General features: G+C 45.5%; 1 protein-coding gene across 10 annotated transcripts in view; it reads left to right on the top strand.

Moving 5' to 3' along the window:
* The window catches only part of elk3 (ETS transcription factor ELK3), a 61,616-nt gene that overhangs the window by 17,469 nt on the left and 21,566 nt on the right, over window positions 1-22,581 (top strand). For 4 of the 10 annotated variants that reach the window (XR_013500144.1, XM_078235165.1, XM_078235169.1 and 1 more), the window contains exons 2-3: window positions 20,251-20,366; window positions 20,901-21,108. Coding sequence is in view for 8 of the 10 variants with exons in the window: in XM_078235165.1 (XP_078091291.1) it covers window positions 20,902-21,108 (207 nt within the window). In the remaining 2 variants the exon portion in view is untranslated. Of the gene's footprint in view, window positions 1-17,855; window positions 17,913-19,990; window positions 20,141-20,250; window positions 20,367-20,900; window positions 21,109-22,581 lie in introns of all 10 variants that reach the window. The other 6 variants (XM_078235170.1, XM_078235166.1, XM_078235167.1 and 3 more) reach the window with 3 other exon arrangements.

The following is a 22,581-nucleotide window of genomic DNA, read 5'->3' as shown; positions in this document are numbered from 1 at the left end:
AGGGAACCTCCCTCCCCATGGACACAGGGAACCCCTTTCCCATGGACCACATCAATGGATATGCCCTGCCATGCGGCACTGCCGTGCATAACTGTCACCCCCTGCCCCACCCACCCACCCGGGGGGCTGTATTTGCCTATGCGCCCCCAGCGGCTTTCCACCCACTGAAAACAGGGGTGGAGAATCCCAGCCGAGGAATGTGCTTACTGCACTCTCCACTCCCAAACTGTCTTTAGATCGAAACATAGAAGATAGGAGCAGGAGGAGGCCATTTGGCCTTTCGAGCCTGCTCCGCCATTCATCACGATCATGGCTGATCGTCCAACTCAATAGCCTAATCCTGCTTTCTCCCCATAACCTTTGATCCCATTCGCTCCAAGTGCTATATCCAGCCGCCTCTTGAATACATTCAATGTTTTGGCATCAACGACTTCCTGTGGTAATGAATTCCACAGGCTCACCACTCTTTGGGTGAAGAAATGTCTCCTCACCTCCGTCCTAAATGGTCTACCCTGAATCCTCAGACTGTGACCCCTGGTTCTGGACTCCCCCACCATCGGGAACATCCTCCCTGCATCTACCCTGTCTAGTTTAGGATGCATTCTTTTCATTTTCTCCAGTATTTTTCATTGCTGTCATTCTGAGCTTTAACAGGAATTGATCCTGGTGACGAAGCTGTCTGGAACTGAGTCATAGTTGATATTTGTTTTATTGGGAGTGGCTGGAGAGAGAGGGTGGGAGTTGGGTAACAGGTTGCAGGGGCCACTGAGGAACTCCCTCCCATTTATAGTTGCCCAACATTGGTTAGATTCAGGTCTCCACTTTACATCTGCTGTAAAGGTTTATTAGGAATAAATACATTCAGATTGAAGTTATACTGTCAGATGGGAGCACCATCACATGACTGACAGCATTACTGGAAAATGCAGTCCACCTCTGAAAGCTAACTATATCCGCTTGCCTCTGGCCTTATGTACAACAACAACTTGTGTTTCTATAGTACCGTTAACACGAAAACATCTCCAGAAGCTTCACAGGAGTGGCATCAAACACAATTTGGTGGTGAGTCACATAGAGAGATATTAGAACAGGTAACTGAAAACTTGGTCAAAGAGGTAGGTTTTAAGCAGCTTGTTAAAGAAAGAAAGAGAGGCGGAGAGGTTTAGGGAGGCAATCCTTTCCTTCCTTTGCCCCTCCATTGACAGACGTGCGTGCCTCCACCTCCATGGTCTGGAATATCCTCCCTAAACCCCCCTCTCTCTCCACTTCTCTCTCTCCTCAGTTAAGGCCCTCCCTCTTTGCCCGTCCTCTCAATATCCTCATGATTGCATTCGGCATCCATCTGTTTTCTGACATCTCCGTGAAGGAGCTGGCTTTGTTTTATGTTTTAAAGGCGCTATGTAAATACAAGTTCTTGTTGAAAGTTAAGCTTTGAGATTCCCTGTAAGAGGACAGTTCATATAACTTGAACTTGGCACCAGGGTCCAGTATAACTCGAGTCTGCCATGAAACCTCGTGTTAAAGTGCTGCTAGGCACTTTCTCAATGCTGTACAGAGTCTAATGATAAGATGAAGCAGATGCTGCTAGCTGATCTATCTGAACATTAAAACTAGCTGATGGGGGATGGGGAGTAACACACACACACACTGAGGCCCCTGTGACAGGCAGAGTATGTGGTGAAGTCTATCATGCAGCCTTTAGATTTGTTCTGACTCTGAGTGGCAGTCTCAAATTACCGCGGCACGGTGTATAACTCTCATCCCACCTAACAAGAGCATGGCTCTCCCTCCACTGATCTCCCTCACTCCAACTCTGCAATGAAGTATATCCTGTGGTTACCTGGTGCTTTATTAGAAAGTGAAAGTCTTCAAAGAAAAGAAAGAATATTTGCATTTATGTAGCTCATTTCTTAGCAACGTAAGAACAGAGGGAGGCCATTCAGCCCTTTCAGCCTATTACACCATTCAGTTAGATATTAGCTGACCCTAATCTAGCCACCTTGGTTCCATAGCCTTTACCTCACTGATCAATCTCATTTCTGAAATGTTCTATTGATCTCCGGCTGTGGGTGGGAGAGTTCCAGGTTTCCACTGTCTGATGTGTGAAGAAGCATTTTCTAATATCGCCCCTAAATGGCCTGGCTGTCAGTTGAAGGTTATGTCCCCTTCCTTCCCGATTTCCCCCACACCAGTGAAAACAGTTTCTCTCTAACATCCCGATCAAATCCTTCAATCATCCAAAACACCACAATTAGATCACCCCGAAACTTCTATATGCAGGGGAACAGACACCTATTCTGTGCAATTGGACCTTGTAATTTAACTCTTTTATCCCTGGTAAGATGCTTCACCCCCTCCAAGGCTAATATTATCCTTTCTGAAATGCTGTAGCCAGAGCTCAGCGCAGTAACATCAGGATGGGGTCTAAGCAGAGCTCTGAACAACTAGACTGGAACTTTGTCTCCTTTGTATTGACCCGTCTTGTGATGAAGGCCAACATTCTATTGGTCTTTTCAACTATCTTTGTACCTGCGTACTAGATTTTCCACCTGGATCTCAAAATCTCTGCTTCTCTACTAGCTTCTTGCTATTTAGAAACTTACCTTTCTTAGGTCCAAAGTGAATGACCACACACTTCCCCACATTGAACTCCATCTGCCATTCATATAGTCAATCAACATCCCTTTGCAACTTTCTGCTGCTCCTAAGTCAGTGTCAGCAGAAACCTTGTAGACATATTTATTCCTTCATCTAAGTGATTTATAAATTAGAATGAAGGGCTGGTTTAGATGCCCTGGGACAATCTGTTAGTTTGAGTGCATCCCTATATCCCTACTCTCTCCAGTCTCCTAATCAATTCCCTCTCCCAGCCAATTGGTCATCTCCAATTCCTCTTAATTAAGTCTGCCATTTCCGGATTTCCATTCACAATATCATCCTGCGTCTGTTAATATATTTGTAAAAAACCCTTTAGTATTGTCCATGAAATCTGTTGCAAGTTTTTTCTCACATTTCTTTTTGCAGCTCTTGCCATTTTCATTGTATGTTTTTTTATTTTTTGTCCAAGTAATATGTGTTCTTTGCTCTTTTTCATAAGCCATCTGATTTAGTTTAACTCTGTCTCTCACATCTCTTGTTGGAGAAGCTTGCCAAGTTGCTCTTGTCCTTTAGGGATATGTACGGGTATATATTTAAGGATGTGTAGGGGTATATCTTTAAGGATATGTAGGGGTATATCTTTAAGGATTTGTTCATGTATATTTAGAGATAGGTAGGGGTTTATCTTTAGGGATAGGTAGGGGTTTATCTTTAGGGATAGGTAGGGGTTTATCTTTAGAGATAGGTAGGGTTTTATCTTTAGAGATAGGTAGAGGTTTATCTTTAGAGATAGGTAGGGTATATCTTTAGGGATAGGTAGAGGTTTACCTTTAGTTTCAGAATAAAGGGTCTTCTATTTAAGACAGGGATGAGGAGGAATTTCTTCTGTCAGAAGGTTGTTATTCAGTGGGATTCATTACCGCAGTGAGCAGTGGAGACTGGTTCATTGAATATATTCCCGGCTGTTAGAGGCAGACAGGAAAGTGTTGTTGAGGTCACTGTTGGATCAGCCATGATCTTATTGAATGATGGAACAGGCTTGATGGCCTGAATGGCCTCCCGTTCCTATTCCTATGTTCTTGTATAAGTACTTTTGAAGTGTAGTAACTGTTATAAAGTAGGTAATCCAGCAGCCAATTTGTGCACAACAAGATCCCACAAACAACAATGTGATAAGGAGCAGGCAGTCTGTTTTTTTTGTGATGTAGGTATAAATATTGTCCAGGGCAGTGGGGAGGACTGTCGACTCTGCTTTCAGTAGCACCATGTGATATTTTACATCAACCCGACAGGATTAACATCTGATCTGAGAGATAATGGCCAGATGAGGCCATTATTGATCACTATCTTGTACCACACTCCGGCCTCCACACCCAAACTCCACCTCCTGCTGTATCCATCCCTGGACAATCTGCCCACTAGTCCACTGGATTCTCAAAATTCCAACAGTCCAGCTGTCTGCTAACCATGACAACTACTGATTTGTCCATCTACACCCTCATCTCCACCTTTAATGCCCTTGTCCCCACTATTTTCTCTCACCCTGATTGTTGCCCCTGGCATTGCCCTCGTCTCCGTCCCCCCAACTCCAAGGGATACAAATTTGAAAGGATCTGGTGTACAGCTGGTTTAACCAATCGCTGTTAGATCAGGTTGCAACACGAGAAACATGACCGGATCCTGCTCTTGTCTGCTGAAATTGCTCATTATTCCCGGATCCTCTTGGGATGCAAAGATAATTCCAGTTTATTTTCTCTACTTACCTGAAAGGTGAGGGGTGCGACTAGCTCTGGAGAACATGTCTTCAGTACTAATGCCAAAATGTTGTCAGGGCCCCTAGTCTTTGCTGTGTCCAGTGCCTTCAGCTGTTTCTTGTCATCGAGTGGAGCAAATCCTCCACCTTCTCTCCAGTCTGGGTAGGTGACTGTGCAGATGGCTGATTTTATTCTTATCTAATCGTAGCCAGAACATCACTGGCAATGGCGACTTTTCCTGCCATCACACTGGTCCCTCTGGTGTTCCTCCGTTTTGCAGCCACATGATGTCCCAGAGTGTCAATGACAATGTCCAGAAGCACAGCGTTTGGTTTGGTTGGCACATGTACACTGAGAGCACCCAGCTCCACCTCAGCACCACCTCTCTCAATGCCTGAACTCTCACCAAACTATCAGACTGCTTGAACAGAAAAAGAATCTCCAATTAAATATTAGGAAGACCGAAGCCAGTGTCTTTAATCTCTGTCACAAACTCTGCTCCCTTGCTACTGACTCCATCCCAGTCTGGGCTGAAGCAGGCTCTCTGTAACTGTGTTGTCTGAGATGAGCTTCTAACCTCAAAGTTGTACCATTACAAAGGCCGCCTGTTTCAGCTCTGTAATGTTGCCCGACTCTGTCTCAGCACAGCTGTTACTGGAACACACATTTATCCCTTCTGGAGTTGACTTTTCTGACACACTTCTTGCTGGTCTCTTATGTTCTCACCCTCCCTCAACTTAAGATCCTCCAGAACTCTGCCTCTGTCTTAACAACGAATCCCATTGGCCCATCATCCTTGTACTCACTGATTCATATTGGCTTTCAGTTAACCATGGCTTTAAAATTCTCATTCTTTTCTTGAATGACTTCATGGCCTGCCCTCTCCCTCTCTCTGAAATCTCCTCCAGCCCCACAACCCTCCGGGATATCTGTAAGCCTCTAGTTCTTACTCTAGTGCAGCCTTGATTGTAATCACTCCATCACTTGTAGCCATGCCTTCAGCTGTCTTGATCTTAAGTCCTGGAATTCCCTCCCTCAAGGTCACCCCTCTCTGCCCCTCTTTTGTCCTATCAGACCCTCCTTGAAACTTATTCTTTGACCAAGCTTTTAACCAACTGTTTGAACAATCATCTTCAAGGCTCAGAGTCAGATTTCTTTCCGAATGTTCCTGTGAAGGGTCTGAGGATGTTTTATCACAGCTGCAGAAATATGTGTTTGTTGTAGGATTGGAAACATCCTAATCAAAAGGTTTAGAGTTTAAATTTTGCACCATTTTCATGGAGTTGTGGAAAATATAAAAACTGATCTTCACAAATAGACCATCCAAAGAGGAACCCCCAACCCCTTTAAGACTGGTGCAGTTAAGGATAGGGAGGCCCCTGGCCAGAGTTAAGGCTGGTGAGGGTAAGGATAGGAAGATGTGAACTTTTGGATGGGTTTAAACACAAGATTGAGTGTTTTAAGTTTTAGATGGTGAATGTTAGGAATGGGTTAACAGACCTTCCAATTAAGTCCTAATTTGATGTCAATTATTCAATAGAAGTCAGCATATAAGAGCATTTTTAGAAGCAGAAGTCTCTGAAAGACAGCGCTTGAAGGCACAATGTACGGCCATCAAATACCATTTCTTAGCAAGGAGACATAATATACTATAAGAGAGACAATTTAATGAATGGAAAGACCCAGGGAAGGTTATTGGCATAGATGGCAAAACAATTGATTTGCAACATGGTAATCATGTTAGGGTACATTCATCAAGGATAATGGGTACAGATTACAAACTTGCAAATTTAGAAAGAGTAAACGAACGTGATGAGGAACCATGGTTAAAATAACATAGTTCTATAACTCACATGTTGTAGAATTATGAGGACCAGTTAACTGAGATAGACAGGGTACCTAGAGGACACAATACATCTGATGAACTAGAACAGGTCATTTTTCCGAAAGGACAACTGTCAAAAGTTGGTATAAAAGTGGCATACCTGCCTGAACGGTCCAGTCAATGGAAGGATGCAACTGTCATTAGTAGAGTAGGGAAGGCCACTGCAAAGTATAAACGCTGGTTGAATGTACAGAATACAGGGGAGGATGTCAAGACCATGGATTGGGAACACAAAGTTCAAAAATGGAGGGCACAGAAACATAGCGCCAGTTCAGATAGTAAGTCCGATAGTGAAGGTGATCACAGGAAGAGATCGAGAACTATTGAAAGACCATCCCACAGCAGGAGGGAAAGATCAAGCAGTGGTAGCACAGAACGAAATATCAGGCAGGATAGCTTGACAAGGTCTCGGAATATGGGTAAGACTACGAATGCTACTAGGACTAGAAACCCACTTGTTCGTGAGATTTTGGTGGCTTCCAATAAATTAGATGAAAAAGTTATAAAAGGTGCCAAACAACTAGAACTGCATTGGAGTGAGTTTGGGGTGTACACGGAGATACCAGATAGGGACAAAGAACTCTATCTCACATATGGATTTGCACGGAAAAGGTGCTTCATGATGGAACGTATAATGGTCAGGCTTGTTGCAAGGGGATTTGAAGAAAGCTTAGAAGACCAGGATTTAAGGGCGGATTCACCTATGGCAGGGAAGGTTATTTTAAAGATCTTCTTGGCTCTGTTAGCTACAAAGGCATGGGATTGCAAATCTATCGATATTAAAGCTGTCTTTTTGCAGGGCATCAGCTTCAGAGAGACATTTTTCTCCGTCCTTCCAAACAGGCAGCCAACACAGAAGGGATACAATGGAAGTTAAATAACTGTATATGGGCTAAATGATGCATCTAGAGTTTGGTATTTTTCGGTAAGGTCGGTTTTGTGAAAGTTAGGCTGTTGTCAGCTGGAAGCAGGTCCTGCGATGTTTTACTGGCACTATGAAGGAAATCTTTCTAGTATCTTTATGATGCATGTCAATGATTTTGTTGTGGGGTGGTAGTAGCGATTTCGAAGCAATAGTAATGTCTGGGCTAAGGAAGGAATTCAGGGCTGGAAGTCAGGCTTCAGGCATTTTCAAATATATTGGGCTGGAAATTGGACAGACTGAGTCAGGTGTCACTTTACGTCAGCAATCCTATTTGGAGAGTATCAGCTCAATAGCAGTTAGTTGTGGTAGAACTTCACAAAAGGACACGGTGGTTTCGAAGATGGAAAAAGAGGAACTCTGAAGTTTGATTGGGCAGCTGAATTGGCTAGGTAGACAGATTAGATCGGACGTTACTTTTGATGTCCTTGAGTTGAGTGTAAAATTGAATGATCCTACAGTGGAAGACATGAGAGCAAACAAAACGTTGGCCAAACTAAAAATGCAGGAGTGTGTTTTTGGGAGATCTTAGGCCCGTGAAACTCACAGTTTATAGTGATACATCCTATGCCAATTTATGTGATGGGTTCTCAAGCGCAGGAGGTTTTATAATATTTATTTTGGGGGAAAATTGAAAATGTTGCCTCCTTGTGTGGGAAACAAAGAAAATAAGGGGAGTGATTAAAAGCACATTGGCCACTGAGACACTAAGCCTTGTAGAGGCAGTGGATGTGGCCTTTTACATATTCCAGATATTATCAGGAATTTTGGGGTTAGGTGATTGAGTGTCAGATTGACAATAAATCCCTGTGGGAAAATATGTACTCCACAAAGGGTATAAATGAGAAAAGGTTGAGGATTGAGATAGCCAGCTTAAAGCAAATGCTGGACAAAGGAAAATATCAAAAATTAAATGGTCGATAGACGCTATCAGTTATCCGGTTTTACTAAGAGAGGGGCTTGTTCAAAGAAACTTTTGGACATTATTAAGAAAGGGCGTATCTTTCTGTGACTGCATTTTTTTTTCAAGAAATGTATTTTAAAAAAGGGGAAATAGTGTTTTGTGTTTTGATATTCATCAAAATATTTTCTCCAAGGGTGAACAGACCTTCCAATTAAGTCCTAATTTGATGTCAGTTATTCAATAGAAGTCACTGATATATAAAGGGGCTGGGTTGTACAGGTGGCACTGGGTTGTTGGTGGAGAATTGTGTGTGGAGTTGGGTCAAAGAAATAAAGATATTTTACGAAGAAGCAGAACTCACGTCTCTGTTACTTTACAGCAACTGAGAGGCTCAAACAGTGAAGGTCGGGGAGCGAGTGTAGAACAGTGTGTAGATCAGTGTGTGTAGATCATCGAGTGTGGATCAGCGAGTGTAGATCAGTGAGCGTAGATCATCGAGTGTAGATCAGTGAGTGTGGATCAGCGAGTGTAGATCAGCGAGTGTAGATCAGCGAGTGTAGATCAGTGAGTGTAGATCATCGAGTGTAGATCATCGAGTGTAGATCAGTGAGTGTGGATCAGCGAGTGTAGATCATCGAGTGTAGATCAGTGAGTGTAGATCAGTGAGTGTAGATCAGTGAGTGTAGATCATCGAGTGTAGATCATCGAGTGTAGATCATCGAGTGTAGATCATCGAGTGTAGATCATCGAGTGCAGATCGTCGAGTGCAGATCGTCGAGCGTAGAACGTCGAGCGTAGAACGTCGAGCGTAGAACGTCGAGCGTAGAACGTCGAGCGTAGATCATCGAGCGTAGATCATCGAGCGTGGATCAGCGAGTGTGGATCAGCGAGTGTAGATCATCGAGTGTGGATCATCGAGTGTGGATCATCGAATGTGGATCATCGAATGTGGATCATCGAGTGTAGATCATCGAGTGTAGATCAGTGAGTGTAAATCATCGAGCGTAGATCATCGAGCGTAGATCATCGAGCGTACATCATCGAGTGTAGATCATCGAGCGTAGATCATCGAGCGTGGATCATCGAGCGTGGATCATCGAGTGTGGATCAGCGAGTGTAGATCAGTGAGTGTAGATCATCGAGCGTGGATCATCGAGTGTAGATCATCGAGCGTAGATCATCGAGCGTAGATCATCGAGTGTGGATCAGCGAGTGTAGATCATCGAGTGTAGATCAGTGAGTGTAGATCATCGAGCGTGGATCATCGAGCGTAGATCATCGAGCGTAGATCATCGAGCGTAGATCATCGAGTGTGGATCAGCGAGTGTAGATCATCGAGTGTGGATCAGCGAGTGTAGATCATCGAGTGTGGATCATCGAGTGTAGATCATCGAGTGTGGATCATCGAATGTGGATCATCGAGTGTAGATCAGTGAGTGTAGATCATCGAGCGTAGATCATCGAGCATGGATCATCGAGCGTGGATCATCGAGCGTGGATCATCGAGCGTGGATCATCGAGCGTAGAACATCGAGAGTAGATCATCGAGTGTAGAACATCGAGTGTGGAACATCGGGTGTGGAACATCGAGTGTGGAACATCGAGTGTGGAACATCGAGTGTGGAACATCGAGTGTGGAACATCGAGTGTGGAACATCGAGTGTGGATCATCGAGTGTGGATCATCGAGTGTGGATCATCGAGTGCAGATCATCGAGTGTAGATCATCGAGTGTAGAACATCGAGTGTAGAACATCGAGTGTAGATCATCGAGTGTGGATCATCGAGTGTAGATCATCGAGTGTAGATCATCGAGTGTAGATCATCGAGTGTAGATCATCGAGCGTAGAACATCGAGCGTAGAACATCGAGCGTAGAACATCGAGCGTAGATCATCGAGCGTGGATCATCGAGCGTGGATCAGCGAGCGTGGATCAGCGAGCGTGGATCATCGAGCGTGGATGATCGAGTGTGGATCATCGAATGTGGATCATCGAATGTGGATCATCGAGTGTGGATCATCGAGTGTAGATCATCGAGCGTAGATCATCGAGCGTAGATCATCGAGTGTAGATCATCGAGCGTAGAACATCGAGCGTAGAACATCGAGCGTAGATCATCGAGCGTGGATCATCGAGCGTGGATCATCGAGCGTGGATCATCGAGCGTGGATCATCGAGCGTAGATCATCGAGTGTAGATCATCGAGTGTAGAACATCGAGTGTAGATCATCGAGTGTGGATCATCGAGTGTGGATCATCGAGTGTAGAACATCGAGTGTGGATCATCGAGTGTGGATCATCGAGTGTGGATCATCGAGTGTGGATCATCGAATGTGGATCATCGAGTGTAGATCATCGAGTGTAGATCAGTGAGTGTAGATCATCGAGTGTAGAACATCGAGTGTAGATCATCGAGCGTGGATCATTGAGCGTGGATCATCGAGTGTAGAACGTCGAGTGTAGAACATCAAGTGTAGAACATCGAGTGTAGATCATCGAGTGTAGAACATCGAGTGTAGAACATCGAGTGTAGAACATCGAGTGTAGATCATCGAGTGTAGAACATCGAGTGTAGAACATCGAGTGTAGAACATCGAGTGTAGATCATCGAGCGTGGATCATCGAGTGTAGATCATCGAGTGTAGATCATCGAGTGTAGAACATCGAGTGTAGAACATCGAGTGTGGATCATCGAGTGTGGATCAGCGAGTGTAGATCATCGAGCGTGGATCATCGAGCGTGGATCATCGAGCGTGGATCATCGAGTGTACATCATCGAGTGTAGATCATCGAGTGTAGATCATCGAGTGTAGATCATCGAGCGTAGAACATCGAGCGTAGAACATCGAGCGTAGAACATCGAACGTGGATCATCGAGCGTGGATCATCGAGTGTGGATCATCGAGTGTGGATCATCGAGCGTAGAACATCGAGCGTAGAACATCGAGCGTAGATCATCGAGTGTGGATCATCGAGTGTGGATCATCGAGTGTGGATCATCGAGTGTGGATCATCGAATGTGGATCATCGAGTGTAGATCATCGAGTGTAGATCAGTGAGTGTAGATCAGTGAGTGTAGATCATCGAGCGTAGATCATCGAGCGTGGATCATCGAGTGTAGATCATCGAGCGTAGATCAACGAGCGTAGATCATCGAGTGTGGATCAGCGAGTGTAGATCATCGAGTGTGGATCAGCGAGTGTACATCATCGAGTGTGGATCGTCGAATGTGGATCATCGAATGTGGATCATCGAGTGTAGATCATCGAGTGTAGATCAGTGAGTGTAGATCAGTGAGTGTAGATCATCGAGCGTAGATCATCGAGCGTGGATCATCGAGCGTGGATCATCGAGCGTGGATCATCGAGCGTAGAACATCGAGTGTAGATCATCGAGTGTAGAACATCGAGTGTAGAACATCGAGTGTAGAACATCGAGTGTAGATCATCGAGTGTAGAACATCGAGTGTGGATCATCGAGCGTAGATCATCGAGCGTAGATCATCGAGCGTAGATCATCGAGCGTAGATCATCGAGCGTAGATCATCGAGCGTAGATCATCGAGCGTAGATCATCGAGCGTAGAACATCGAGTGTAGAACATCGAGTGTAGAACATCGAGTGTGGATCGTCGAGTGTGGATCAGCGAGTGTAGATCATCGAGCGTAGATCATCGAGCGTGGATCATCGAGCGTGGATCATCGAGCGTAGAACATCGAGCGTAGATCATCGAGTGTAGATCATCGAGTGTAGATCATCGAGCGTAGAACATCGAGCGTAGAACATCGAACGTAGATCATCGAGCGTGGATCATCGAGTGTGGATCATCGAGTGTGGATCATCGAGTGTGGATCAGCGAGTGTGGATCATCGAGTGTAGATCATCGAGTGTGGATCATCGAGTGTGGATCATCGAGTGTGGATCATCGAATGTGGATCATCGAGTGTAGATCATCGAGTGTAGATCAGTGAGCGTAGATCATCGAGCGTAGATCATCGAGCGTGGATCATCGAGCGTGGATCATCGAGCGTGGATCATCGAGCGTAGAACATCGAGAGTAGATCATCGAGTGTAGAACATCGAGTGTAGAACATCGAGTGTAGAACATCGAGTGTGGATCATCGAGTGTGGATCATCGAGTGTGGATCATCGAGCGTAGAACATCGAGCGTAGAACATCGAGCGTAGAACATCGAGCGTAGATCATCGAGCGTGGATCATCGAGCGTGGATCATCGAGCGTGGATCAGCGAGTGTGGATCATCGAGTGTGGATCATCGAGCGTGGATCATCGAGCGTGGATCAGCGAGTGTGGATCATCGAGTGTGGATCATCGAGCGTGGATCATCGAGCGTAGATCATCGAGTGTGGATCATCGAGTGTGGATCATCGAGTGTGGATCATCGAATGTGGATCATCGAATGTGGATCATCGAGTGTAGATCATCGAATGTGGATCATCGAATGTGGATCATCGAATGTGGATCATCGAATGTGGATCATCGAGTGTAGAACATCGAGTGTGGATCATCGAGCGTAGCTCATCGAGCGTGGATCATCGAGCGTGGATCATCGAGCGTGGATCATCGAGTGTAGATCATCGAGTGTGGATCATCGAGTGTGGATCATCGAGTGTAGATCATCGAGTGTAGATCATCGAGTGTAGATCATCGAGTGTGGATCATCGAGTGCGGATCATCGAGTGCGGATCATCGAGTGCGGATCATCGAGTGCGGATCATCGAGTGCGGATCATCGAGTGCGGGTCATCGAGTGTGGGTCATCGAGTGGAGATCATCGAGTGTAGATCATCGAGCGTAGATCATCGAGTGTAGATCATCGAGTGTGGATCATCGAGTGTAGATCATCGAGTGTGGATCATCGAGTGTGGATCATCGAGTGTGGATCATCGAGCGTGGATCATCGAGCGTGGATCATCGAGCGTGGATCATCGAGCGTAGATCATCGAGCGTAGATCATCGAGTGTAGATCATCGAGTGTGGATCATCGAGTGTAGATCATCGAGCGTGGATCATCGAGCGTGGATCATCGAGCGTGGATCATCGAGCGTGGATCATCGAGCGTGGATCATCGAGCGTGGATCATCGAGCGTAGATCATCGAGCGTGGATCATCGAGTGTAGTAAAGATGTATTGGAGTGGTTACAGACATTGGAGTGTGGAGGAGTTGAAGTTTGTAGAAGTGGATGGATTGGAACTGGTCAGCAGTGGTTTGGAATGGTTCAGTGTGGGGATGACAATAGTAGGAAAATTGCTGCACATTCATTGCCATAAATGTTAATTTTACAATGACAATGATCAGAAATCTTTCAGACTCTTCAACAATTGAAGAATTGCATATTGATTGTGATATCAGATTTGATCTCACTTTCACTTTGTAACAATTGAAGCAAGAAATTCCAGCTCAAAGGATAATCTCCATCTTATTTGATTTATTATTGTAACATTGTAACAACACCGCGGTGCAGAGGGTAGACAACTTAGAGGGGTCATGTACTGAGTCGCTGTGGGTGGAACTCAGAAACAGGAAGGGTGCAATCACTATGCTGGGGGTGTACTACAGACCACCCAACAGCCCACGGGAAGTGGAGGAAAGGATATGTCAGGAGATTCTGGATAGGTGCAGAAAACATAGGGTTGTTGTAATGGGGGACTTTAATTTCCCTGGCACAGACTGGAAAGTGCTTAGAGCTGGGGGACCGGACGGGGAGGAATTTGTAAAATGCGTACTGGAAGGTTCTTTGGAACAGTATGTAGATAGCCCGACTAGAGAGGGGGCTATACTGGACCTAGTTCTGGGAAATGAGCCCGGTCAGGTCGTCAAAGTTTTGGTAGGGGAACATGTGGCAAATAGTGACCACAACTCTGTTAACTTTAGGATAGTAATGGACAAGGATGAGTGCTGTCCTACGGGCAGGGTGCTAAATTGGGGGAAGGCTGACTATAGCCGGATTAGGCAGGAATTGGTGGATGTTGATTGGGAGAGGATGTTCGAGGGTAAGTCCGCGTCTGGCATGTGGGAGTCTTTTAAGGAACTATTGATAAGGCTGCAGGATAGGCATGTGCCTGTAAAAAGGAAAGATAGGAAAGGTAGGATTCGAGAGCCGTGGATAACCAGGGAAATTGAGGATCTGATTAAAATGAAAAGGGAGGCGTACGTTAAGTCCAGGCAACTGAAAACAGATGGAGCTCTGGAGGAATACAGAGAGAGTAGGAAAGATCTCAAACGGGGAGTTAGAAGGGCAAAAAGAGGTCACGAGCTGTTCTTGGCAGGCAGGATTAAGGAGAATCCTAAGGCATTCTATTCATACGTTAGGAACAAAAGAGTTGTCAGGGAGAAAATCGGACCTCTCAGGGACAAAGGAGGGGAATTATGCTTAGAACCCAAGGGAATAGGGGAGATCCTAAATGAATACTTTGCATCGGTATTCACGAAGGAGAGGGGCGTGTTAACGGGGAGTGTCTCGGAGGGAGGTGTTGACCCGTTAGAGAAAATCTCCATTACAAGGGAGGAAGTGTTAGGTTTTTTAGGGAACATTAAAACTGACAAAGCCCCAGGGCCTGATGGCATCTATCCTCGACTGCTCAGGGAGACGAGAGGTGAAATTGCTGGGCCTCTGACGGAAATCTTTGTCGCTTCTTTGGACACGGGTGAGGTCCCTGAGGATTGGAGGATAGCGAATGTGGTCCCGTTGTTTAAGAAGGGTAGCAGGGATAACCCAGGAAATTATAGGCCGGTGAGCTTGACGTCCGTGGTAGGGAAGTTGTTGGAGAGGATTCTTAGAGACAGGATGTATGTGCATTTAGAACGGAACAATCTCATTAGTGACAGACAGCATTTTGTAAGAGGGAGGTCGTGCCTTACAAATTTGGTGGAGTTTTTTGAGGAAGTGACAAAAACGGTTGATGAAGGAAGGGCCTTGGATGTCGTCTATATGGATTTCAGTAAGGCATTTGACAAAGTCCCACATGGCAGGTTGGTTAAGAAGGTTAAGGCTCATGGGATACAAGGAGAAGTGGCTAGATGGGTGGAGAACTGGCTTGGCCATAGGAGACAGAGGGTAGTGGTCGAAGGGTCTTTTTCCGGCTGGAGGTCTGTGACCAGTGGTGTTCCGCAGGGCTCTGTACTGGGACCTCTGCTATTTGTGATATATATAAATGATTTGGAAGAAGGTGTAACTGGTGTAATCAGCAAGTTTGAGGATGACACGAAGATGGCTGGAATTGCGGATAGCGAAGAGCATTGTCGGGCAATACAGCAGGATATAGATAGGCTGGAAAATTGGGCGGAGAGGTGGCAGATGGAGTTTAATCCGGATAAATGCGAAGTGATGCATTTTGGAAGAAATAATGTAGGGAGGAGTTATACAATAAATGGAAGAGTCATCAGGAGTATAGAAACACAGAGGGACCTAGGTGTGCAAGTCCACAAATCCTTGAAGGTGGCAACACAGGTGGAGAAGGTGGTGAAGAAGGCATATGGTATGCTTGCCTTTATAGGACGGGGTATAGAGTATAAAAGCTGGAGTCTGATGATGCAGCTGTATAGAACGCTGGTTAGGCCACATTTGGAGTACTGCGTCCAGTTCTGGTCGTCGCACTACCAGAAGGACGTGGAGGCATTGGAGAGAGTGCAGAGAAGGTTCACCAGGATGTTGCCTGGTATGGAGGGTCTTAGCTATGAGGAGAGATTGGGTAGACTGGGGTTGTTCCTTGGAAAGACGGAGAATGAGGGGAGATCTAATAGAGGTATACAAGATTATGAAGGGTATAGATAGGGTGAACAGTGGGAAGCTTTTTCCCAGGTCGGAGGTGACGGTCACGAGGGGTCACGGGCTCAAGCTGAGAGGGGCGAAGTATAACTCAGACATCAGAGGGACGTTTTTTACACAGAGGGTGGTGGGGGCCTGGAATGCGCTGCCAAGTCGGGTGGTGGAGGCAGGCCCGCTGACATCGTTTAAGACTTACCTGGATAGTCACATGAGCAGCCTGGGAATGGAGGGATACAAACGATTGGTCTAGTTGGACCAAGGAGCGGCACAGGCTTGGAGGGCCAAAGGGCCTGTTTCCTGTGCTGTACTGTTCTTTGTTCTTTGTTCTTTGTTGTATGTATACAGTGAAAAGTATTGTTTTTTGCGCGCTATACAGACAAAGCATACTGTTCATAGAGAAGGAAAGGAGAGAGTGCAGAATGTAGTGTTATAGTCATAGCTAGGGTGTAGAGAAAGATCAACTTAATGCGAGGTAAGTTCATTCAAAAGTCTGACAGCAGCAGGGAAGAAGCTGTTCTTGAGTTGGTTGGTATGTGACCTCAGACTTTTGTGTCTTTTTCCTGACAGAAGAAAGTGGAAAAGAGAATGTCCGAGGTGCATGGGGTCTTTAATTATGCCGGCTGCTTTTCCAAGGCTGTGGAAGTGTAGACTGAGTCAATGGGTGGGAGGCTGGTTTGCGTGATGGACTGGGCTTTGTTCACGACCCTTTGTGGTTTCTTGCAGTCTTGGTCAGAGCAGGAGCCATACCAAGCTGTGGTACAACCAGAAAGAATGCTTTTTATGGTGCATCTGTAAAAGTTGGTGAGAGTTGTAGCAGACATGCCAAATTTCCTTAGTCTTTTGAGAAAGTAGAGACGTTGGTGGGCTTTCTTAATTATAGTGTCAACTTGGAGGGACCAGGACAAGTTGTTGGTGATCTGGACACCTAAAAACTTGAAGCTGTCAACCATTTCTACTTCGTCCCCATTGATGTAGACAGAGGCATGTGCTCCTTTACGCTTCGTGAAGTCGATGACAATCCCCTTCGTTTTGTTGACTTTGGGGGAGAGATTATTGTCAGCGCACCAGTTCACCAAATTCTCTATCTCTTTCCTGTACTCTGTCCTGTCATTGTTTGAGATCTGACCCACTACAGTGATGTTATCAGCAAATTTGAAAATTGAGTTGGAGGGGAATTTGGCCACACGGTCATAGGTGTATAAGGAGTATAGTAAGGGGCTGAGAACACAGCCTTGTGGGCACCGGTGTTGAGGATGATTGTGGAGGAGGTGTTGTTGCCTATCCTTACTGATTGTGGTCTGTGAGTTAGGAAGTTCAGGATCCAGTCGCAGAGGGAAGGGCTGAGCCGCAGGCCACAAGTTTGGAGATGAGTTTTGTAGGAATAATGGTGTTGAAGACTGAGCTGTAATCAATAAATAGGAGACTGACATAGGTGTCCTTGTTATCTAGGTGTTCCAGGGCTGAGTGCAGGGCCAGGGAGATGGTATCTGCTGTGGACCTGTTGCGGTGGTAGGCGAACTGTAGTGGATGCAGGCAATCTGGGAAGCTGGAATTGATTCGTTAATGACTAACCTTTCAAAGTACTTCATAATGATGGATGTCAGAGCTACCGGACGATAGTTATTAAGGCATGCTACTGGCTTTTCTTTGGTAGTGGGATGATGGTCATCTTCTTGAAGCAGATAGGGACCTCAGATTGTTGTAAAGAGAGGTTAAAGATATCTGCGAATACGTATGCCAGTTGGTCCACACAGGATCTGAGTGCTTGTGCGGGTACCCCATCCGGGCCAGTTGCTTTCCGTGGGTTGACCTTCGAGAAGGCTGCTGTGACATCTGCAATGGCGACCTTGGATATAGGTTCGTCGTGAGGCTTCCAGGGTGGGGGGCATGCTCTCGCTGACCTCTTGCTCAAAACGGGCATAGAATGCGTTGAGCTCATCAGGGAGGGTGCGTTGGAACCGGCGATTTTACATTCCTTCATCTTGTTGCCTGTTATGTCTTGCAGACCTTGCCATAGTCGGTGGGAGTCCGTGTGGCTAGCCTGGGACTCGAGCTTGGTCCGGTACTGTCTCTTGGCATCTTTGATCGCCGTAGATCGTATCTGGAATTCTTGTATAGGTCAGGGTCACCTGATTTGAGCACTTCAGACCTAGATTTCAGCAAGCAGTGGATATCCCTGTTCATCCATGGTTTCTGGTTGGGAAACACGTGGATTTGCTTCTTTGGCACACAGTCTTCTACACACTTACTAATGAAGTCAGTTATTGTCGTGACGTACCTGTTCAGGCTGGTCACAGTGTTTTTAAATACTGACCAGTCTACTGACTCTAAGCATGGGTTAATGGCAGGTCATTCAAACCACTTTTGCCTTTCACCTCGAGGTTTTGGATTAAAATCCGTGCTCAGTTGCTTGGGGCAATGTCTCCTCTCTCTGTGCTCTGCACTGTGAGGCCCTCGTACACAGGATTATTTATTGCTTAGGTTCCTCGTAGAAAGGATTAGACCCATGGACACAGTGTGACATAGATTCACAGGAATGATATCAGTGATATGAGTGAGGCTCCCACTGGGGCTGCCCCTTGGCACTGCTAGGGTGGCATGGGCATGGTGCCAATGTGGCAATGCCAACCTGTGCCAAGGGACAGTACCAGGGAGCCTTGCCAGGCTACAGCCTGGCTGTGCCCCACTCCGCCGACAGCTATACTTACCTTTACTCCCCCAGGGAGACCGCCACGACAGCTTCAGGTCTTGGTGTCACTAAACGGCAGGGTCAATATTTGGCGAGGGGGCGGGTTAATGATACTAAAATCCATTCAGATTTATGGTGTGAACTTGATGACATTGCCAGGGAGGAAGATTCTAGATTGCGATCTCTCCAGCGAGGACTGCGACTGGCGGATGCTGAGTCCCAGTCGGCATTCGCATGGTTGGTGGGAGTGGGTTCAAGATCATCCCAATATTTTCAATTTGCCAGACCGTAACTGGAACGCTGCAAGAATTAGTGCTCAGGCCTCAGCCAGTTACAATCTATATTAATGACACAGACGAGTAATCTATCCAAGTTTGCATATGGTTGGGTAGAAATGTTTACTGTGAGGGGGACACAGAGAGGCTGCAGAGAGATATGGGCAGGTTAAGTGAGTGGGCAACAAGCTGGCAAATGGAGTCCAACATAGGGGAAGTGTGAGGTAATTCACTTTGATCATAAAAAAACAGAATGATCTTTAAAAGATGCAAAACTCTTAATTGTTAATGTCCAGAGAGAGTTGAGTGAACTTGTAGGATGAACACAATCAGTTAGGATGCTGGTAGGAGCAAGAGAGAAATGACATGTTGACCTTCATTGCCCAGTGACTCGAGTATAAGAGTAAAGAATTCTTGCTCCAGTTGTATAGGACATTGGTGAGACTACAGCTGGAGTAACGTGTCATTTTGATCACTGTAGATCAGGAAGGATATACTTATATTGGACTCTGTACAATGAGGTTCACTAGCTTGGTCCCTGGGATGTCTTACAATGAGAGGCTGAGGAAAGTTGGTCTCTATTCCCTGGAGTTTAGCAGAATGGGAGGTGATCTCTGAAACATACAAGATTCTGATGGGCTTTACAGCGAGATTGTTTCCCCTGGGTGGGGAATGTAAAACCTGGGGGCACAGTCTCAGCGTAAAGGATAAATATTTTAGGATTGAGATGAGAAATTTCTTCAGTTTTTGGATTTTTCTACCCCAGACGGTTGTGGATGCTCCACCATTGAAAATCGTTAAGACTGTGATGTATAGAGTTTTGGGGCAGGATTTTATGGCTTCGCTCGAGCGAGACCGGAAATTCCCTCCTGAGGTCAACGGACATTTCGGTTGTCTGCCCCTTGCCCGCTCTGATTCCGTGGCGGTAGAATTCCAGTGTTAATCTGTCGGTGAATCGAGGGGGTCTGGTGGGAAAGTGACGTTCAGGTAGAAGATTGGCCATGATAATGTTGAATGGTGGAAGAGGTTCAGAGGCAGAATAGTTTACTGCTGCTCCCATTGTGTACGTTCTTAAGCTCACCAGGATCTTTCTGGGTTGCAGTGAATTGATATATATTGAACCTGCTTTATATGAATTGGAGTAGATTTTAATTTCATTAACCTGCCCCTCACCAGATATTGATCCCCGCTGTATTGACACCTGGACGTGAACCTGTCAGGGGGTCTCCCCGGGGAGTACATAGGAGGAGGAAGTTTTGTGGGTGAAAGATGTCTAATCGTGCCTGGGCCATCCAGGGGGCAACAAGGAGAGGTCAAAGAGAAAGCGTAAGCAATACAGGCGTCACATCAGGTGGTTTTCATACACATTCTACACTAATCTGTACGTTGACACAAACAGAGACCTAGTTACAGGTTTCCTGTCTGTTTTCTACTAGGGATGAAGGATGAAACAGGCCGGAAAAGAAATTAGCGTGAGACAACCTTCAATAAATCACCAGGTTGTATTTAATGGAACAGCTCACACTGCCTGAGTGATTTTGATCCAGCTATAGTAAGTATCCACTTTTGGAAACAGACAGGGTGGCCAGCAGGAGAAATAAAGATTAAAATAGATTCTGGCGCCTTAACTGGGGGAAGTCACTAATCCAGAGGCCCAGGCTAATGCTGAGACATACGTTCAAATCCCACCTCAGCAGCTGGTGGAATTTAAATTCAAATAATTATTCAATCTGGAATTGTAGTTTCCATAATGGTGACTATGAAAACTAACACTGATTATTGTAAAAACCCTTGGGTGACACTAACTTTAGGGCAGGAAATCTGCCGTCCTTACTTGGTCTGACTCCAGAGCCACAGCTTAACTGCTTCTGAAATGGCTGAGCGAGCACTCCATTCCAGGGCGATTAGGGATGGGCAACGAATGCTGCCCTTGCCTGCGACACCCACAGCCCATGAAAGAATTAAAAGAAAAAAACTTAGTATAATTTCCTCAGAAGTAGACTTTATTATTCAGTTGTTGTGATGTGTTTTTGTATTTGACAGTTGAGACGGTGATTGACGGGGTTCCTGTATTTATCTGTTGCAGGATGGAGAGTGCTATCACATTGTGGCAGTTCCTGCTGCAGTTACTGCTCGACCAAAAGCATGAACACCTGATCTGCTGGACATCCAATGATGGGGAATTCAAACTCCTTAAAGCAGAGGAAGTTGCTAAACTCTGGGGACTAAGGAAAAACAAAACCAACATGAACTATGATAAACTGAGCCGGGCACTCCGATATTATTACGATAAGGTACTGCTCCTTCAGAGAACAGAAGAATGTGAAAACCATTCTCCCAACACTGGGTCTTAGTGAAACACAATGTACTGAAATAGAAGGCAAAGTTTGCAAGATGTGTATTGGAGGATATCCAAACCAGATCCATCTCACAGGATGAGGTTTGAGGCAAACATCTTAGAGATTGATATGGGGAAATACATATTGAGGATGGAGTACAGTATGTTGGGGATGGGCTACCGTATGTTGAGATAGGGTACTGTGTGCTGGGGACAGGGCGCAGTGTGTCGGGATGGGTACAGTATTTCTGGGATGGGATATGTATGTGAGATGCCAACAGGAATGAGATTCCTTTGTGATGTTGCGAATGGCAAGTTCCTGATTTCTGCATTGTGCTGACATTATTCCCACAATGCGGGGGGGGGAAAGCGATGGGGGCTTTCTTTCCGGAACAGCCATTTACATCTCATCCTGTTTGTGAGATTGAGTGTAGATTAACAACTTTCCTGTCACTCACACAAGGTGCCAGGAAAGGGAGAGGAAGGAAATATCTGCAAGGTGGGGTCTGAGTTCCAAAGCAAAGCAGGAGCTAATGGATTTTTGACAGACAGTGACAGTGTTGGAGAACATCATTGTGTCAGAATTAGGAGCAGGAATAGACCAGTCGGCCCCTCGAGGCCATTCTGCTGTTCAGTTAGATAATTTATTAACATGTAGTCCAGCATCACAATATCCCACCATTAGCCCGGATTCTCCAAATATCCAAAAATCTATTGATCTCGGTCTTACGTTTAATCCATGACTGAGCTTTCTCGGGTAGACAATTCTAAAGAGTCACATCCTTTGAATGAACAGATTTCTACCTGAAGAAGATTTTCCTCAGCTCAATCTGAAATGATTATCCTTCATTCTGAAAAAGAACAGAGGACGCTGCAAAAACTCAGCCAGCTTCTATCAAGAGAGAAACTGAATTGCAATGTTTTAGTCCACAGATTCTTTATCATAATCCTTTATTCTGAGATATGACACTAGATACCCCAGTCAGAGTAAACAATCTCTGTGTTTACCCTGTTCAACCCACTAAGGTTTTCATGTTTATGTGAGGTTTGCTGCCCTCTGCTGTCTGTAGTCGATGTCTCACTGTCCGGACAGAACACTGCACATAAGCTTCATGAGGTTTTTGATTTGATTTATTATTGTCACATGTATTAACATACAGTGAAAAGTATTGTTTCTTGCGCGCTATACTGACAAAGCATACCGTTCATAGAGAAGGAAAGGAGAGAGTGCAGAATGTAGTGTTACAGTTATAGCTAGGGTGTAGAGAAAGATCAACTTAATGCAAGGTAAGTCCATTCAAAAGTCTGACAGCAGCAGGGAAGAAGCTGTTCTTGAGTCGGTTGGTACGTGACCTCAGACTTTTGTATCTTTTTCCCGACGGAAGAAGGTGGAAGAGAGAATGTCCGGGGTGCGTGGGGTCCTTAATTA

Source organism: Mustelus asterias, chromosome 19, assembly GCF_964213995.1.
Source record: "Mustelus asterias chromosome 19, sMusAst1.hap1.1, whole genome shotgun sequence".
NCBI classification, from domain to species: Eukaryota; Metazoa; Chordata; class Chondrichthyes; order Carcharhiniformes; family Triakidae; genus Mustelus; species Mustelus asterias.
The sequence above is the reverse complement of the archived record's forward strand: the minus strand, read 5'-3'. Positions and strand labels throughout refer to the sequence as shown.